General features: G+C 48.3%; 6 protein-coding genes across 6 annotated transcripts; 1 reads left to right on the top strand and 5 right to left on the bottom strand.

Annotated features, from left to right (window-relative positions):
- Positions 1–31: 31 nt before the first annotated feature.
- On the bottom strand, positions 32–1185 carry N7517_007568 (uncharacterized protein; the record flags this gene model as incomplete). The annotated part of the gene is made up of 3 exons (XM_056725298.1): positions 32–288; positions 361–527; positions 701–1185. 3 exons carry the CDS (start codon positions 1183–1185, stop codon positions 32–34), a joined length of 909 nt encoding a protein of 302 aa, XP_056581548.1.
- Positions 1186–4235: 3050 nt separating this feature from the next.
- Positions 4236–6626, bottom strand: N7517_007567 (uncharacterized protein; the record flags this gene model as incomplete). The annotated part of the gene is made up of 5 exons (XM_056725297.1): positions 4236–4921; positions 4977–6282; positions 6355–6397; positions 6457–6464; positions 6519–6626. 5 exons carry the CDS (start codon positions 6624–6626, stop codon positions 4236–4238), a joined length of 2151 nt encoding a protein of 716 aa, XP_056581547.1.
- Positions 6627–6950: 324 nt separating this feature from the next.
- Positions 6951–7760, top strand: N7517_007566 (MMtag domain-containing protein; the record flags this gene model as incomplete). Its single annotated transcript, XM_056725296.1, has 3 exons — positions 6951–6991; positions 7051–7334; positions 7387–7760. 3 exons carry the CDS (start codon positions 6951–6953, stop codon positions 7758–7760), a joined length of 699 nt encoding a protein of 232 aa, XP_056581546.1.
- A 119-nt stretch (positions 7761–7879) lies between these two features.
- Positions 7880–10530, bottom strand: cwh41 (mannosyl-oligosaccharide glucosidase; the record flags this gene model as incomplete). Its single annotated transcript, XM_056725295.1, has 4 exons — positions 7880–8128; positions 8186–9101; positions 9164–10226; positions 10287–10530. The coding sequence occupies 4 exons, from the start codon at positions 10528–10530 to the stop codon at positions 7880–7882; spliced, it is 2472 nt and encodes an 823-aa protein (XP_056581545.1).
- A 263-nt stretch (positions 10531–10793) lies between these two features.
- On the bottom strand, positions 10794–12093 carry N7517_007564 (NAD(P)/FAD-dependent oxidoreductase; the record flags this gene model as incomplete). The annotated part of the gene is made up of 2 exons (XM_056725294.1): positions 10794–11980; positions 12054–12093. 2 exons carry the CDS (start codon positions 12091–12093, stop codon positions 10794–10796), a joined length of 1227 nt encoding a protein of 408 aa, XP_056581544.1.
- A 408-nt stretch (positions 12094–12501) lies between these two features.
- N7517_007563 (SNUT3/LISCH7 family protein) lies at positions 12502–13267 on the bottom strand (the record flags this gene model as incomplete). The annotated part of the gene is made up of 2 exons (XM_056725293.1): positions 12502–12902; positions 12961–13267. The coding sequence occupies 2 exons, from the start codon at positions 13265–13267 to the stop codon at positions 12502–12504; spliced, it is 708 nt and encodes a 235-aa protein (XP_056581543.1).
- Positions 13268–14260: the final 993 nt, after the last annotated feature.

Genomic DNA, 14260 nt, shown 5'->3' with positions numbered 1-14260 from the left:
TTCAGAGGGTGTTTGAGCGTCATGGGTAGGCTTACGTAGGAGCATTATTTCTGGTGAAGGCTGCCGTGATTCCATAAAGCTGGTATGACATGTCGTTGGCATACGCTTTACCATTGAATTCCATCGGTGACCCAGTCAATGCCTTTTCTGTCCTCTCGAATGTCTCCAATGGATACTCTTGAATCTCAGGAGCAGGAAGAGGGCCTTCAGTGCCAGCTTCGCGATTTCTTGGAATACTAACACGGGCAGTGGTGGCTCCCTTGGCTATCTTTGCAATATCCTTTTCAGCTGCACTTTCGTTAGTTTATAATCTGGAGGCTTCCAAACAAAAAAGGGGTGAAGGGTGACCTCTATACTTACCGATACTGAAGAACGCTGAAACAGAAAAGCCCATCATCATGGTCAAGCCATCAAAAATTGCTAGGATGATCTTTGTGTTATCACTCTGCGGAGCAAAGATGGAAGAGAATTCGCCTATCTTGCTCTGGGTTTCAAGCATTGCTGTATCGAGTGCATTATAAATCTCACTGTGTAGCTGTAAAGGTTTTTCTGGTCAATATCTCCTGTTTAAAGGTTATATTAGGGATACCAGGGAGAGCTTACCTGATGGATACCAGAGAAAGCATTCAAGATAAGGTAGCTATTCTGCTGTCAGCACAACTGTAATGGTACTAGGCAACACCCTCTGACCGAAACATACCCTGCTGGATGATCCACGTCCTTGCACTGGACAACGGAAGAGCATGGGACGCCACCAACATTTTTACAGTTCCATTGCTCTGGACCATGGAAGAACCAACTCACGAACGCCGGAAATTCGAGGCCACGATACATGCCATCCTTAGCTCCATTCATCCACTCGCCAAGCATCGTATTCCAAGCTCCTGGAACGCCTGCCGCATACCAGCGATCAGCGAAAGCGACAGTAGCATCGTCAATAGAATGCTGGTCACATTGTGCCGAGGTCCAAAGACTTGCGAGATTCAGGTCAGAGCCTTCCGGGTTGGAGATTGTAGTTGGCGCAGCCACCGCGAACCCGACAACGCGGGTTGCCGAGACTGAAGCAGAGGAGAGTGGCGCAGAAGAGACTGCTCGGGGATGAGGGACTCCTCCATAAGGCCTGAGTGCTATACCACTGACCGGAGCCAGGAGGTAAAACAGAGTACCAAATTGGCTGAAATGCATTGGGGCGTATCACCTCGAGGCCGATGAGATGAATGACGAAATAAAATGTAGTTTGCTTGAAAGCTGGCTCTGATAAAAGCAAGGTACCATATTTATACACATTGCGTTATTAGATGGCCCCTGAATGTGTACTTTTTAAGGTGGTAGAATGCTGGGTATAGCCCATGGCATGAGAAAAGAGCCATATAGTACATACTTCGTCCTGCGACCAACTGCCTTTTTGAGAAGTTCCCTATGAGATCATTCTTCCTGGGCATGTTTTTGTGGATACCCAAGACATCTTGAGTTGAGAGTGGTCAATTGACAATGGCTACAAGCTACTGATACAGACCTTGGAATAGATGAGGACGAGGATATCTGGCAGTTAATACCTACGTTGACGCACCCCATACTTCGTACTTGGTAAATGATGCCAAAACATGGGCATCTATACCAATGGCTCTGGGTGAAAGGTATGAACTGCGACCTAAAACATATGCATCGCCGACGATCGCTATACAGGTATAGTATCCACTACCGTACGGAGTATACGGGATCAAAAGGAAACTATTGTAAGTGACCTCTAGGAACTTTGGCCATTGGGTTTTTTTACGTCCACCGCTTAGATTCGCCTTCTTATACTTTAAGATGTCTTTTGAGATGCCCATAAATATCTATTCAGAAACATCTGCCGTAAACTATATCTGGGACGGTGAAAGAAAAATTACAAAACAACTTTTTCATATGTAATATATGACTAGAAACGCTATGATAACGCCAAATAGACGTCAAATTCCTGCTGGCAATCAAAGCCAATAGGAGCAACGTTCCCAATATTAGTCGCTACTGCGATACTATCAGAATGGATCATAATATTGCTTGCTAACCATATGCATGCTTTTTATGGAGTATATTGGGATCCTTTCCCCGGGGGCTTGCGTATAGCGCCTCCTATCAAAAGCCTCTTAGAAGACTGGAAAAAAATAACCCCGTCAAGGCTTCTCTCCGATCCCATTTGCTCCACAATAAGTGCAAAGAATCAACTTTAGTCTTACATCACCATACAAATTGAGCACAGTTTCTCATTTCTACATATGAACACATATATAAGTATATTCTATCAAAGGACCCTTACCGTATAAGTGATAAGAAAACTAGCTCCGTGACTCCTAAAACCTATAGATTTATAGTACATACGATATAATGCCAAGGTTAATGCCAAGCCCGTGCTAATATCAATACCAATTTAGTGCCAGTATGTGCCAGGGTACTCCGTAAGTCAAGTTTGTCTCAAGGGGCCGAAAAGTGGATGCCGACAACCGTACTCCGAATGTAGTATCTAACTGGTACATCATAATATTGGTAAATGAATGACAGAATGAATGACCCATTTTATCCGACGCCTCATCTTTTGTAAGAAGTAACTAAAGCGAGAGAATCTAAAAATAAAAGATCACCGTACCAGGTGTGTTAGTGAGCCTCGGCAGATACTACTCTTATATATTTGTACTCTTTCTCTTGTTTTATCTAGTTCGAAGGCTGCGAAAATTTATATGCTACGAGATGCTTAAATATCTTCTGTATGGGGAACTCATACAGGTATATAATGTCTAGATATGGTATCTGCTGAGGCGCACTAACACCAGGTGTAGTGTTAGGCGCTTAGCACGGGTGTCCAAGGTATCCATCTATGTACATATCTAGGTATATATACCGGGTACGGGGTACGGGGTACGGGGTACTTTGTAAGAGATGGGGATAACTTCGAATAGAACCTTCTACGGAGTACTTTCCATACCGAACATGTACGTATAATGGGAATAATACAAGCTAAAAAGAACTCAAACTGGATCATATGACGTATTACTCATAAAAATTTAAGTTTGGTTATTTCGTAGACGTAACATTCATTTGAATGACCCCTATGTTTGGACCCACTGTGGATGGCAATTTGCATCACATGTCAAGTGCATTACCGGCGAGCCGTCCCCTTCTCGAGTAGAACGCTTGCATTGTGCTGGTAGGCAGTTGCAGCCTTTGTGACTTCGAGTATGCCAAGCTCATAATTACGGGATACCATCGGACCGACTGAAGTTGTCACTGGGCTTAGTGACCTTTTGCTTTTGGCTGCGAGCTGGTATAATGATAAAGTAAGTGTAACTTTGGAGAGAGAAGAAAGTCATAAAAGGCAAGAAATAGTACAAGAACTGCGACGGGGACCTAACTATGTATGAAGTTATTACCTGTCCCTGTGCCGTCAGGGACGGGATATCGTCTTCTATGGGGGATCTACGAATGCTCTACGCTGTTGAGAATCAGGTGCAGAGTAGAGTCCTGCCATCTATGCGTGATATATGATAGTACCTATATCACCAATATCACATTGTCAACCGGCCTGGATATGGTGTCACCATCAAGAGTTTCTGCTGACCTCCACGATCCACTTATCCCCTGAATCTTTTGTGTTTTGCATCCAGATTGTCATAATGTTGTCTGTATTACATTGTCTAGAATCCAGAGACCTTGCACATAATAATCTATCTTTCTGGTATACTTCCTCACCTAGCATTTGCCACATACTATTTAAGGGATTTGGATAGCAGCATTGAATACATAATCGAAGTTGTGAAACAAGGCTCCCGAGACCACGAGGTTGTCAAGGTGGACTTTCGAGTCGCAGCACACAGCGTCGTGGAATACAATTGGGCTGAGCTCGGAGGCTGCGCTTGATGACCAGATTATCTGGGGGTATCTTGAAAGATACCCGAGGTCCCGAAACTTCAGGTGGCTAAACTTTCCAAGGTTGGATTTAAGGTTATTTTGTGGAACCAATCGGGTTCACCTCGATTAGAGCCTCACTTAAGTCACTACTGAACGATGACATACTAACTATCGACTACGATTATTAAATTTGGTGTGGAATTTTGATGCAGATACTTTGTATTCCTCAATTATGATGATTTGACATGCACTTGTACAATTAGATACCACCATGGGTAGATCTGTGGGTTTGGATGAGCATGGCCCTTGCCCCCATGATTCAAGAAGCCAACCTGGTTTGGTGATTATGATCAGCCTCTCCAGTCGTGCCAGAACTCATAGCTCATGACCGACAAATCACTGAACAGCAAAAGCAACCTGTAATGTCGAGAAGGATGGTAGCCATGCCAGGCCTCATGAGGTTGATAGATGTCCGAGGCATATGCGTGGGTTTCAGGAATTGTGAGGTTCGGCTCTTTGGTGCAAGGGTCCGGTTCGGAGGGACTGGAAGCCCCGCGTTCGGGCGGGTTTGCGACACAGGGCTCAGTTTTATCTGGGTTGAGCAGACGGTGGTTAAATCTCATCCGATCATTGGGATTGATATCCCAAGGAATACAAGGGACATCCGGCGGTATTTCAAATCCAGGCATGGGGCTTGCAGCAAGGCCCATAAGAGGCGGTGTTGGACATTCATCGTCCCCCTCCTGAGTGGGAAAAGGGAGAAGCCAGTCTAGGCGAAAGGTGTGGCCAATTTCCTCCTGCCATGTAAGGGTGATGATGGCAACCCCACCGGCCTGGGAGGCGGCAATGACGATCCCAAGTTCAGGGAGGTACTTGACCAAGTTTAAGCGATCACAGGAAGAGAACATAGAATATTCTACCAGCGATTGCAGAGGAGACCGAGAGAGCGTCCGCGATCCATGGTCCAACGGATAAGGATCTAAAGTGATGTTGTTTCCGGAGAAGTGGAGAATGGGGAAAAATCGAGGGTTGCATGCTAAATAATAGGTTAGCATTCTAATCAGATACACCAAAGCACGTCTCTCACTTACGATGGGACACAAAACACTTCAGAACATCCACGTCGACAACACTATCCTCGCCGAATTGCTCATTTTCTTCTTCGACCAAATTCGTAATACCACGTTTCACCCGGACCGATTGACGGGGAGGAGTCACCTCATGGTCTTGTGATACTTCAGCGCGTATATCAATACTGTCACTGGCGGCAGCAGGAGAGATAGTCCCAGAGGCTTCTAGAGTTGTGTGATTATGCTCGGAGCGCGGGCGTTGCGGTCGAGATTCAGTATGAACAGAAGAGTCAGAGAAAATATCGTCTGGAAGAAACAGGCTAGAAATTGATGCATCTTCCTCATCATCGACTTTCTGAGCAGCACGGTTGGATCTGGCTATGACATCGTCAGCTGTATGAGACACGTCAAAAACCATCCGACCATTCATAATTTTTGGCTGTGGCTCGCATCCACAGGCATCAAACTTGTAGCGGTGTTGCTGAACCCTGCGAGGATGTAAAGGTAAGACAAACCAGCCCCTTTGCTCTCGAGCATCCCTTGAACAATTGTAACTGGATGAATTGACAGGAGCCAGGCTGTCCCAGACTCTCCATACAAAGACTCGGTTGAGGATATCGGTGCTGATCATCCATAGACCGTTAGGGTCTAATTCAAAGTTGGCAAATGATACGCAGGGAATGTTGTCAAAATGACCCCTGTAGCTGAGCCGCAGGTTGCGTCTTCGATGATGGGGCATATCCTTTTTCAGCTCCTCCATCGATGATGCGCTGTCTATTGATACCCATGTGCTTTCCAATACATCAGAGTCTCCCATATTCGAGGTCTCGGAGAAACTGAGACTGCTACTATCACTCTCAGACATATCATCCACCAATGCGAAAGCAAAGACGGTAATAACACCTGTGTTCGCGCTCACGGCAATCAACCGAGCAAATTTGTGGGTGGCCAAGCCCCATGCACTTAACTGAACATGTTCAGTGAAGAAAGGTTTGACTTCATGTGCATCAAATGGTCGATCGCCTCCATATTTAGCACTCCTGTTGATTGCCGAGAAGATAGCCTCAACATTGTAGCCAGTGACGTTTCCAGAGTCTGTCGCTAATAGCAAAACCTCGTCGACTCCCAAATCGTCCACAATAATATGATTAATCGTATGAGGCCTAGAGCGATCGATGTATCCAGGCGCATTGGGTTCTTTCATCACTGGGTGGATGATCATCTCGGGTTGGGAGCCAAGGAGCTGGTGAGGCCCACTAGGAATCCATACGTAAATGTCGTCGACATGAGCTGTAAAAAGCAAATTTCGACGCTGTGAGAGGGCCGCCTTTCAAAATAAAGGTCAGAACTGAGGAGAAATTATACAGTCGAAACAGCAACTAGGTCAGCATGTACTCACCAGGTTACACCTCCAAGCAGATACAGTTGGCCCAGAAACATCTCTATAGCACAACGATAATCAGTCACAGTAAATTCAGGCTGTACAAGCGTAGATGCCCACCTAGGAAACTAGCACAAGTCAGTTCATAGTTCTCACGTGAGGTAACTTGGAGACCATCATACCCGTTCCTCTTCTGTTTCGATATTCAAGATTTGTACCTGGGGCCGATATCCTGGAGTTTCCCTTTCAGTTTCTGTAGAGACACTCTCCTCGGTGAGAGGAGAAGACATTGCCACAGGCTAAGGGTGCTTGTTTCCAATGGCGCAGAGAAGAATAGTTCCTTGGATCTGAGCTGAGTGAGTGGTGAATAATAAGAGAAGAGGCTTGTTCTGTCATTTCCAAGGGCAGGAAGTCCAAGCCACAAGAGACAGAATGGTAAGAACTTTGTAAAGAGATCATGATCAAGCTGGTCGAAAACACCTCTAAGGCTGCGGGGAGGTGCAATCATCGGATGATGGAATGGCTGACCGCCCGCGCACGGACCCTGAGTACACGGATACGGCTTCGATGGTGTTGGTTTCCTCCTTTCTACATAGTTCTTCAACAAGCTTCGCATGATGGATTTGGTCGCTGGTGTACGCAAAGAAGGTAGCCGGTAAGTTGTTTTGTTATTATCATTTGAGATATGTTGAAGGTTGCTAATTTTTGTCTCAGCGGCGGCCGCAATGAGTTCAAATGGTCTGACGTCCAGAGTTCCGCCCATCGCGAGAACTACCTAGGCCATTCAGTGATGGCCCCAGTTGGTAGATGGCAACAAAATCGTGATCTGGGCTGGTATGCCAAGGGAGACGAAGATGAGGAAGAACGAATCCGCAGAGAACGAGAGGAGCTTCAACGTGTCAAGGAGGCTGAAGAGGAAGCAATGGCCATCGCTCTAGGCCTCCCGGTGCCCCCCAAAGCATCTGACAACGCCAACATGGTCCCTCTAGGAGGTTCTAGTAGTGCCGATATAGTGCCAAAAGAAGAAGAGATGCCAGATGCTACTACAAGGGAAAAGGACCACCGCTCGAGTCACCGACACAGACGTGAGCGAACCAGAAGCCCGCGACGGGAAAGACGACACGAACGAGGGGACGACCATGCACGTGACAAGGACCGCAGACACCACAGACATCATGATGATCGAGAGCGCCATCATCGTAGCCATCGTCACAGATCACGATCTCGCGGTCGAGACCACCACAGACGCCGCTCAGTCTCCCGTTCTAGGAGTCGACCCAGCCGCAAAGATGAGGAACACCAGAAACGACGACGGATGGAGCGCAGCTACTCCCCGGCTGAGCGCCGGCGACACCCCGAACGCAGACGAGACCGAGATGACCATGATCGCCGCCATTGAGCTACAAATTAGGGATATGAATTGATACATTAGCTTGGCGTTGGAGGGATCGATTCAAATGTCGGATAAATGATTGCGTACAACTATCAGAATGACCACTATCTAATATATGTGACGAACTTTTTCACATCGAGCTTCAATAGCTTACAACTCGTCATGAGTGGTCTTTCCGGATCCGGCTAAATCCGGCATGGACATCATGTTCACCACCATACTGGTCCAGCCGGTAAAGTGCTGTGTCCGCTGGCCATTGCCTGAGTCAGGATTGTACTGTTCCCAGGCGAACCCAGTCTTCTTCCACTCGCGGAAGACATTCTCGACCAAATTCTTCCGCAAGTCGGAGTACATCTCCCGCGCCTGTTCCTGGTGAGGGCCAGAAACCGTGGCAGTGTCCTGTGAAGATACTGTTAGATTTTGCAAGGAAATAAATCAAAAGATGGAAGCACTTACATAGAGATTCTTCAGCACCAAGTAGTTGATGTTAATCCAGACAGGGCTTCTCCAATAGTTCTCATCGGTCTCGTAGAACTTATCCTTCTTGCTCAAACTGCGGATACCATAATCACTCCACAACTCCTGGGGATCACCGATTAAGTCCAACACAGCCTTGAGGCGTGGGCTGTCAGGACCCAGCATACCAGTCAGGAAGGGGAAGATGGAGATGTAACCCTTGTGGCAGACGTGGACACTCTCTTCATATTCATCGATAGTCGCATCGCAGAAGGTTTGCTCCTTCTCATCCCAATGCAAGTCATCAATGTTACGGGTGATAGCGTTCTCGTAGGAGGCGAATTGCTCGACATCTTCTTCCTCGCCGAGGTTCTCGGCGATGCGACGCATAGTGCGAGTCATCATTCCCATCCAACTGATCAGATCGACATGCAGCTCACCGGGGTGCGGCGGCTGAGCTCTGGGGTAGTCATCGATGCCAGAAGTGAGGATGTGCTGGACGGAACGTCCGCGCCAGCGGTAACCTTCCTTCGTCGAGAAAGCTTCGCGGTCATACGACGTGATGTCACCGCGCTGAGTGCTCCTATACCAGTTGTAGTGCTTCTTCAGAAGCGGGTAGAATGAGCGAAGGTATGCCTCAGACAGCTCCGGGTATCGGACAGTGGCAGAGCGCAGGCTCGCAGTTGCATCTTGGGTGTCCAGGGATTCGAAGTCAGTACTCTTGTTGCTACTAGACTTGACTTTGTCCATGAATGCTTCCAGGGCCATGAACAGAGTAGGCGGATTTGCATAATGGGGATATTGAATCGTAAACTCCGGAGGAACCTTGCTGCGTGCCTCTTGACCTAGTATCTGTTCACGGGCAATCCATCCATCCTCGTCCATCAGGTGGAACCAGCTCTTGATAATTTCGAGCCTGTATAAAAGTCAGTATATTAACCAAAACCAGTAAATGAACCGAAGTAGGTGTAAACGCACGCAAGATCGGTATCGTATTCGATCACAGGAATCAAATGGAAACCTTCATCCCAAAGGAACCCTCTGGGGAAGAACGGCCGGGAGGGAACGCAAGTGAAAAGCTCCTTCGGGCCTTCGATAACAGGCTGTACGGCAGCCCTGGCCTCGGCGGTCTCTTCCCAGAAGCCTTCATTCTCCTCTTCATACGCAGGGTTTGCGGACCGATCCACGAGATCATCACCGTGGAAGAACCCAATGCCACCAATGAGGTTAGACAGCATTGCCTTGGAGAAGCTCGAGTACTTTGGCGAGTCAAACGGCGCCTGTGGCGGGAGAAGGTGCTCAAAAGTTTCAGAAAATGAAGCTGAAGCATCCTCAATTTCCTTAGTGAGAGTTTCCGAGGTCAACGCTTCGGGGGCGGAGCCGGAGGAGAACAGGACATCAAACTCGAATGCACCTGTGAAAACCTTCTGGACAAGATGAGCATTGCCCTGGCCAGGCTTATGCTTGATAGTAAACAGCTGGGCTGGGGGCGGAACATTCTCTTTTCCAAACTCTTCAAGGGCATCGTCAACCTCGGCCTTCAATTGGGTGAAGAAGATTCCCTTTGCTTGCCAAAGCTGCTCCTCTGGGAAGGCCACACTAGCTACAATGCTGCGATGCAATGGCTTGTCTGTGGAGCTAGGATGATTGTAGCGGGGATGAGAGTTGGTTTCCGGTCCAGTAGTGACATCGATAGCGAAATCACCAAGTTCAGTGGTATATCCTTCGAGCTTGACATTTCCTTCGACGCCAGTGGACCCAGCAGATTCAGAATCAGCTCCCAAGTGACCTAAGCCCTCGAGAGTGGAATAAAATACCATCGCAATGGACTGGTCGGGATTTGCGCCCTCTCTAGGCGTGCCTTTGACTCGGAATCCCCAGCTACCTCCGTGCTGGCCACCTGGAACTTTGATGAAATCAATTGTCAGGTCCAAGTTGTTCCCGGCGTCATGAATTGTCTCCCGTCCACCCTTCCGGATATCGTACTCATCCCAGCCATACCCGGCCATTCCTTCGTTTTGTTCACATGTGTGTCTAAAGTCTGGAGTGGATGTTAGCTTCACAGTTCACCAATGCAGCCGGGCTACCAATATGAGCATACTTTGTTGAGCATCGGCGTAGTCGTCAACCTTTCCCCAGATCAATCCCGCCGTGAGACTCTTCGGAATGCGAGGACGCACTCCAAAGTAGAGGTTCGACTTGTAAGGACCCCATAGCAGGGACTGGTTGCTGGCGCGTCCGGCCTCTCGAATCAAGACGGATACATCATTGGGATCTTCGCTTGCAACGATCCCAGTTGAATAAAGGAGCGACGTCAATAACACTGAAATCCTGAGGTGACGCATAATGTAGCCTCAGTCAATTGACTGCTGTCCTCTCCGCGGGATGAGCTATAGGTGTATGTACCTTGACTCACCGCCTACCTAATTAAGACTAGTCTCACAGGCGTACCGAACAATGTCCACGGACGTCACCCGCCTTTCCCTTTCCGCTTTAGTGCTTCTACATGTTGTATATTATGTCTCATTGACAATAAATATGCGTTCGACACCATAGAAAAAGGCATGCTATCTTTTCTGCTATAGAAATCGTGGTATCAAGTACGTATTCACATGAACTCGCGTGGATCCAACGATCCAATGTTCGCGCTCTTCGCCTTACCATCAAACACAAACTCACTCATGAGCTTCCCTGTACCCGGCGCATTCTGGATACCCCAGCAGGTATGGCCAGCTGCAATATACAGTCCTTTCACATCAGTCAGTCCAACGAGTGGCCCAGCGCCAGAATCACAGTTTGGAAGATAGCAAGCCTGGCGAGTGCGAACCTCTCCGTCGCGCAGCTCGTCAGAAATACTACCCACGTGGTCTATAATTTCCTGGCAGCGTTCCTGGTCAACCTCGACATCTGCAGTACTCTTTGGTAGTGGAACTGCTCTATCTCCATCGCCACATGCATAGACAGTGGCATCAGGACGGGCGTAGATCTCTGGCGCAGCCACAGTTGGGCGTGACTTCTTCTCCGGGTTGAAGTTGGCCGGGATTTCGATATTTGTAAACAGGCAGTATGCACTGACTGGTTTCTTTGGCTGGATCACCACGCTGTGGGCCCGCATAGCGGAGATCGGGACCTCCGGGAGGATAGTTTTCGTCCAGGGACCAGCAGCAACGAGCACATCGGTAGCGGCAATGGTTTGTGTTTCACCCGATGTTTTATCGGTGTATGTCACTGACTCGACAGAGCTCTTTGAGCGAGCAATATCTGTAACCTGTCCAAGAATGATATTCGCGCCCTTCTCCTGGGCGAGCTTTGCAATGGACGTAGTAAAGAGGTATGGGTGCACTTGAGCGGTTTCGCCCGGTCCACTCATACTTTCATAGGCCCGTAGAAGGTCTGGCTCAATCCAATCCAAGTCCTCGGGGATTTTGGCAGACCTCAGCTTAGACATTGCTGCTGTGCTGCGTTTCTGGAGGGACTCTGTATTTCCAGCCCCGGTTTTCCCTGGGGTGTTCTCAGCGAGAGCACGACCTTTCACGACGAGTTGGCCGCAATTGACCTCTCTGTATCCCCATCGGTTGATACCATCGTGCTCCTTTGCGAGTTCGGCATGCAGCTTGTAGCTGAGACCGACAAGATTGCTCGGGAATGCCCATTGAGCCAGCATGCCACCCGCTTTTCCCGATGCACCGCCCGCGAGTTCAGTGGCCTCGATGAGTGTGATTTTGTGGCGGGCAGGGTCGTAGGATGGATGCCTGGTGAGGTAGTATGCAGAGCAGCATCCGATGATGCCACCACCTGTGAGTATTTTGGTCAGTGAGTTGCGAGTATATCGCGCGGGGTACCAAAGTCGCAAATAATCTATTCTTACCAACAATAACAATGTCACGTCGATCTCCTGTCGCTGACATCTTGAATTTCGGTGTTATCTTGGGCGCTAATGATCGTAAGGAAGCCACTGTGTAGGGATTTATAATTGGCAATGTTGGACCGCAGGTGTGCTGATATATAGGGAGGCCTACGTCACTGGAGATGTATGTCCAGTCATATGTCGCATCCGCGATCAAGACCACCATGACCGGTTTTTTTTCCTACAGGTTTGGCTAATGAATCATTCTGATATTTTTTTGATTCACTAATATTTGAAAAAAAGGGATTGGTAGTAAATCCAACAAGGGCCATTGAATGGGAAGGTAAAATATCAAGCCAACAAAACCATGCTCCGCAAATGCAAATCGTGTCGAAAGAAGGCCGAAAAATGTCCAGTGTTTTTGAATACAAAGAAAATATGAGACCGTAGGAATACATGTAGTAAGGATTCATCGCGAGGGACTGAGAGGCCGGTTGAAACCGCCCTGGCGGTTCATGTACTGTCGGTACTCGATCTTCTTCTCCTTCCGCACACCGTAGATGTTGTTTCCGGGGATTTTGGTGTTCTTTGTAGTCCGGAACCTGCTGAAGCCCATGGCCTTTCGCATTTGTGCTTCAATTTCGTCCTCGTCCGCATCTTCGTTGAAGTCTATGTCCATTTCATCCTCGTGGCGTTCCGGTCCTGATTGTGCGCCAGTTGCCTTCCGTCCATCTTGCGATCGAGGATCTTTGCGGTCGCCATGGCGGTCACTCTTAGGGCCTCGAGGGGGTGACCGGGCCTTCGCGCCATTGCGTTGCGGAGATCGGGAGCGGGAGCGTTCGCGGAACTTAACGCTTTTAGGTGCATTACCTGATATTCATATGTTAGCAAGGCCCAGATCTTCCCTTAAGTTAAATAAATAACCAACCTCGTCTATCCTGGTTGCGTTCTCGACTAGTGCTTCTCTTTCGGTCCTGGGCCCCACGCCCATCTTTGTCTCCGTCTCGTCTGTCCCGGTCGCGGCGATCTCGAGACCAGCTCCGTTCTCGCCTTCCATCTTTGCGTTCTCGTGAGCGAGAGCGATACCGGCCGTCGCGTCGGTCATCTCGTGGAGCTGGTGAACGTCTGCGGTCGCGGTCTAACCCTTGCTCTGGTGCACGAGGCGGTTTATCGTTGGAATCCCACATGGCTGAGCTGTCGGCTCGGCGAGCACGCTTCGCAGGTGGCTCTGTCATTATGAAAAAGGTCTGGTCTGGTCTGGGCGTTGCCCCGTATAGCGTGGATGTTTGTTGCGGGTGGGGTCAGATGAGGATGGCTTTGCTCAAATTTCGAGAGCTTGAGCAACAATAATAAGTTTAAGGGGCGAAAAAGCGAATGCTCATAGGGGTAGAAATGTAGAGGGTATCAAGTTGTCGCAATGGGTGTCGGCCTGAATATCCCAGGACCAAAGAGAAGTTTATTCCGGCCGGAGGAAGAGACCAGTTGCACATTTTGTGACATGGCAAATGACCGATCTATAGCCCTACAATGTATTTACAAACATTGAATTGTAGAGCTTCTGTTAACTTTAAACACCTGTTTTGGTGTCACTAATAGATTTCTATTGATGAAGTCTTCGACAATAGATTCATCATTTTGGATAGACGCAAGGAAACCGGGAGAACCCTGGATGTATATACTGCACCTTTACCCTGCACGATAGTACTCATACTCTCTCCTCACATCACTTCTCTCCCGTCAATGAAGCATAGTCATCTTTGTCTACATTTTCTAGACGATAGGGAAGTGATGCTGCCAAAACAAGGTAAAAAGGTCAAAAATACATATCTAGTAACCTCTTGTACACATTGTGCCTACACATGTGTTTGGAATTATGATACCCGATCTCGCAAAACTGAAGCCAAAGCTCGATTTTATTCAAAGTCGGCAAGCAACCGTCTTTGCAACATCAATTATCGGCAGCTAGGTATTGAGATCTCTATTGGAACACCCGAATCAAGTATGTCATTGGCCTTACTCGGGCAAAAGATGAAGAGTAAGACCGACGGAAGGTTCAGCAACTCGGTAGACTAGGCCGGTGGTGGTAGCCTGGGTATCAAGATCGCATAGAAGTCTGTACTGGAACAGTCCAAATGCGACCGCCTTTTTCTAGCAGACGAAGCAAAGCCCATCGATGTGATTATTCAAACCGGAGTCCGGGTAACTGGATGGATAGCCATGAAGACCTC

Source organism: Penicillium concentricum (assembly GCF_028827145.1).
Source record: "Penicillium concentricum strain IBT 3081 chromosome Unknown utg000002l_segment0_segment0, whole genome shotgun sequence".
NCBI lineage: Eukaryota > Fungi > Ascomycota > Eurotiomycetes > Eurotiales > Aspergillaceae > Penicillium > Penicillium concentricum.
Note: the sequence above shows the minus strand (reverse complement) of the source record. Positions and strands in the feature narration are given on the sequence as shown.